This window comes from Acanthisitta chloris, unplaced genomic scaffold (assembly GCF_000695815.1).
Source record: "Acanthisitta chloris isolate BGI_N310 unplaced genomic scaffold, ASM69581v1 scaffold14967, whole genome shotgun sequence".
NCBI classification, from domain to species: Eukaryota; Metazoa; Chordata; class Aves; order Passeriformes; family Acanthisittidae; genus Acanthisitta; species Acanthisitta chloris.
This window is the reverse complement of record NW_008681046.1, coordinates 368-4941: the sequence shown is the minus strand read 5'-3', so window position 1 is coordinate 4941 and position 4574 is coordinate 368. Positions and strand designations below refer to the sequence as shown.

General features: G+C 52.8%; 1 protein-coding gene across 1 annotated transcript in view; it reads right to left on the bottom strand.

Annotated features, from left to right (window-relative positions):
- Positions 1-1038: 1038 nt before the first annotated feature.
- Positions 1039-4574, bottom strand: part of LOC103805317 (T-cell leukemia homeobox protein 1) — a gene marked incomplete at its 5' end in the record, with an annotated part of 3822 nt that continues 286 nt past the window's right edge. Inside the window, one exon of the mRNA XM_009077959.1 lies at positions 1039-1263. Coding sequence (XP_009076207.1) covers positions 1039-1263 — 225 coding nt within the window. The remainder of the gene's footprint in view (positions 1264-4574) is intronic.

The window sequence follows — 4574 nt, the reverse complement described above, 5'->3', positions numbered from 1 at the left end:
ATATATATTCCTGGTATTTGCTAGAAGTGCTTTGTTTAATTGTGTCTCATTCTCTCAGTACAATTAAAGGAACAACTAAGTTAAACGGCTGAGAGTGAAATCGATTTTTTGCTGTCAGGAACTGCCTTCTAAAGAACAGGTAAAATAAAACATTGGGAAACATTTTGCAAATTACATGGAAATAATCCATGGAAAGAAACTGCATTACCCCCACAAACTGCCACCCAGGTCTTCTCATTATTAAAATACACGCTGATGGGCACAGAGTCCGTGGCAGCCAGGGACAGTCTGGGCTCTTCATACAATTGAGATATCATATTTACCGTCCTCAGGAGTCTGTCAGATCCTTCTCGTGTTCCCCCCTTGCAAGAAAAAATTAATGAAAAAGGGGAGGAGAGACAGCGAGGTGAGATCCGAAGGGTTCCCATCTGGCAGAAGCAGAAATTGCTGCCGTTTCCTCCATTTGTTGCATCGCTGAACGTCTCCGCTGCAGACAACCCAAGTAGGCTCACAGCAGAGACGTGCTTTCCAGGGAGCCTCCTCCTTTTGTTTCAAGCCATCAGTCCAAGGTATAAATACATATATATAGATATATATATAGATACATGAGGGTGACCCCAGGTTTTGCACTGCTGCCAGCAGAATCCAAAGGAAGTTTTCCTCTCCCCCACCGGGGTGAATGCCGGCAGCGGTGTCTGTCAGGGCTGGGCTTTTGTCTGGCAGCACAGTCAGTAAGTTCAGGGTCGACTCTGGAGACTTTCAAGAGAACAAAAGGGTTGAGGGGAGGTGAGACACCACTGCTGCTCCAGCAACCCCACAGCTGGGGAGAGTTTTTGGGGTGGCTTCCCTTCCTTTCAGTCCTTGTGGAGAGTTTTCCCAGCTGCATACATGGGATGCACACGTGGCTGGAGGAGCAGGGAGTGTCAGCTTTCCCCAGGGAGAAACAGAGTTGCTGCACGTCCCACCAAGAATGTCATGTGTCCTCCTGGGGACTGCCCCACTGGCAGAAAGTGCATGTGCCACCGGCAGGTGCCAGACTTATTCGCAAGCAGACGCAACAGTGGTGACACTGGTGATCTTGGTGGAGTCATCAGACCAAGGCTGGAGATTCTGGAGGGCGAAGAGTGATGAGTTGTGGACACAGATGGGGTCAGCTTGTATGGGCTGGTTGATGGTTTTTTGGAAGGCCTCCTGCTGCAACTGCATAAGGATGCGGTTCGCTTGCTGCCGCTCGGCCTCCCGCTCCTCCGCTGTCTGCCTCCTAGGAGAGAGGGAGCAGTTAGGGGGTTCTGGAGAAGCAAAGGAGGGTGTCTCCAAAGAGAACAAGTTGTACTGGGTGCTCAGGACCGGAGGGCAGGGGTTAGAAAAAGAGGGTGCCTAACCATAGCATGGTTCCACATCCCCTGCACAAATTGCCAGTAAATTCCACAAACTGAAGATCATGTCTGTCTATCTTATTGTCCTCAGCAAAAACTACATAGATCAAAGAGAGCTGGGAGCAGCCCACAGCTCTGGATTATTCTCTGCCCATGGGAAAATAAACAAGCAGAGACAAAACATCCAAAGTGTCACACAAGAGCATTGCAAAAGGTGTGACCCCCTGCAAACATGTTCTGTGTCCAGCATACAATATCCCAGTGAGGAGCATAGAACAGGATGAGGTGAGACAGTGACTGGCAGTGTCACACAGCTGGGAGATGGGCAGCTTCACCCTGGACATCCCCTTCCAGCACCCAGGTCTGCCATCTCATCCGCTGGGCTGTGGTGGGCAGCTGTTGAGAGTACGGATGAAGGCAAAAATATACCCATGGCAGGCAGGATGAAAATCAGCTGAACACTAGAAACACATTTTTAGCAGTGAGCAAAATCAAAGCACAGAATAGCAATCTGTACAGGGTGAAGGACAATATTTTTAAGAACAGTTTGGATATGTGTCTGCCTGGAATGACACAGTCAGAGTTGATCCTGCTGAGGAGAGGGGATTAGGGGGCCAGCAGGGGTTATTTCCAGTGTTGGCGAGGTCCTGGCTCTGGGTTGTCTGGGAGAAGAGAATGTGATAGGTAAAAATGGCCTGAATGCCTTAAATCCACAGTGAAAATCCCACTCCCCCTTGCTTGGATGGTGGGGCAGTCTGCACTCTGCAGCCTGCAGTCACCTCTGATTCTATTGGTGAACATCACCTGGCACCTCCAGTGACACTGCAGAGAAAACCTGGGGGAAAACTCACAGAGCCAGTCCCAGGATGATTCCCAAAGCACCCCCTCCCTCCCTCACACCCCCAGGCCCAGCTAACACACTCCCAGCAGCTTCAGTGAACCAGTGACACAGGAAATGGCAGCTTTTTAATTTAGCAATTCAGGGGGATGTGAGATGTCTCATCCTCTTTGGCTGCAGGAATTGGAAGTGGCAGCTCTGATCTTCACAGTGACATCTCAGAGCATCGGGCAGGGGTTCCCTGGCTCCCAAGAGGGAAGCAGGCCAGGGCTGGATACCAGCGATGGCTCTCTGGGCACCCAAACCTCCAGGCGCGTGGCCAGTGCTCCCGTCCAGGAGCAGGTAGCTCGGGGCTCAGTTCCTGTTCTAATCCTGTGTCAACATCTCACGTCAGACATCCCGGGGAGAGGGGGCTCAGAGCAGCACCAGCCATCCCCACACAGCCTGGGAGCAGCTCCATCTCTGCCTTGATAAATATTTAATGACTCTCTGCACAATGAAGAGATGCTCCAGGAAGAGGGGGAGAGGCCCACATTCAGGGTGTTCAGGGACACTGTGGCTGTGAGCACCTGGCTCCCAAGTATCTCCCTGCTGCAAGCAGCTGGCTTAGTCATGCATTCATGTCAGGCTGGGATTTGCAGGTTAAAATCTGCCTGGAAGGAACTGTGATTCAAGCAAGAGCCTAAATCTGAGGAGGGGACTATACAGCCACCTCACTCCAACAGAGACACCCTGGCAGGAGGCAAATCTCTTTTCTCAGATACTTCCCACTATCCAGTTCAGGCTGCACCTGCAACAGCTCCTTCCAGTACCCAGTGCTCCAGGCACTGCTCAGAGCCCACTACCCTGTGCAGAGACCTGGGGCAGAGAGCTGGGTGTGCTACCAGCCAGGGGCACCCACACCTCCATTGCAACACCCAACACACAGGGACGCATACAAGCACAACCTAAAGAGCTGTCCCTCTGGCTCAGGCCAGTGGAGATTCTCCCATGCCTAATACTACAGCTGAGGTCTGCCTGCAGCCTTTTACTTAGGCAGAACTAGGATTTTGTATCCCTTCACCCAGCCTTTTTTTTTTTTGCAAAACACGTGAATAGGTTTGCATCCTCTGCTCCTCTGCCAAAAGAGTCTGAATTTAGCCAACAGACACAAAGAGTATTGACAGATGGATTTGCCTCACTTCCTTAGGAAACCTGGTTAGAAGACATAGCTGACCCTGTTTTGCAGGCCACAGCAGGACTGTTCCTCCAGGATTCTGCTCCTGGCCAAAAGAGATCACTTCAGCTAGTGACTTCCTAACACCTGGTGAGCTGTTTTTCCATGGGCTCTCTAGGGAAGGGCTCACTGGAGTTGGGGATTCACACACCCCCTTGGTTTCAAGTTCCTTGTCCCCCCTTTCTTATCCAACCCCAGCATCCCCAGACAATTACTCTCCCATTAACCTCCAAGGAGACCCTGGAGAAGTCCTTTTCCCATGTTTTGAAGAAGCTGCTGCCTGCCTGCACTCCAGCACCCAGTGTTGGGCACTCGGCAGCACACCAATTCTCTGCTTGCTTAGGGAGCTCTTTCTTGCCTGCCACCTCCCCGCCGGGGTGCCTGTCCCCAATCCAGGGCAGGGGATATTCTCAGGGCTGGGGTGCCTACCCCGGGGACATCCCGGGAAGGCGCATCCTGGGTGGGGCGGGGGCACGGCAACAGAGCTCGGGAGGCTCCGTGTGAGCCCGGCCTCCTCTTCCTCTCCGGCTTTACCGGAACGCCCGGCAGCAGAACAAAAAGAAAGTGTTTGGGCAAGGAGGCGCTGCGAATCCCGCGGGAGTCAAAATCACCGCGCTGTGCAGAGCCCGGTACTCCGGCAGACCCGGGCCGGGGGCCACCACGTGCTGCTGCCAGGGAAAAAGACACGGGAGTCACTGCACCCACTGGTGACACTGACTGCACCCACTGCGCGACAGGCTGCGTACACCCCCCGTGCACACATGCGTACATACCTATTCATTCAAGTTGAATTCGTGCACACCTACTTGCATGCAGATTCAGTGTGCTCACACAATGGACATACGCGCACAGGGAACACACACGGCCTGCACCACACTGCACACGCACCCACATGCACAGATCTGCTTTGCACTCACACCCCTGTGCATGCTTACACACACACACACTGCATGTGGGCACACACACGGCCTTGGCACAAAAGCATTCACACTACCGTGCGGAGCTACACACGTGCCCTGGTTTGCACACACACCTGCAGGTGTGCATATACTCACACACACACTGCATGCACACACACACAGCTCTGCGTGCAAACACACATGCACATTCATACACACACGGCACTTGCACACCCACGTGCAGC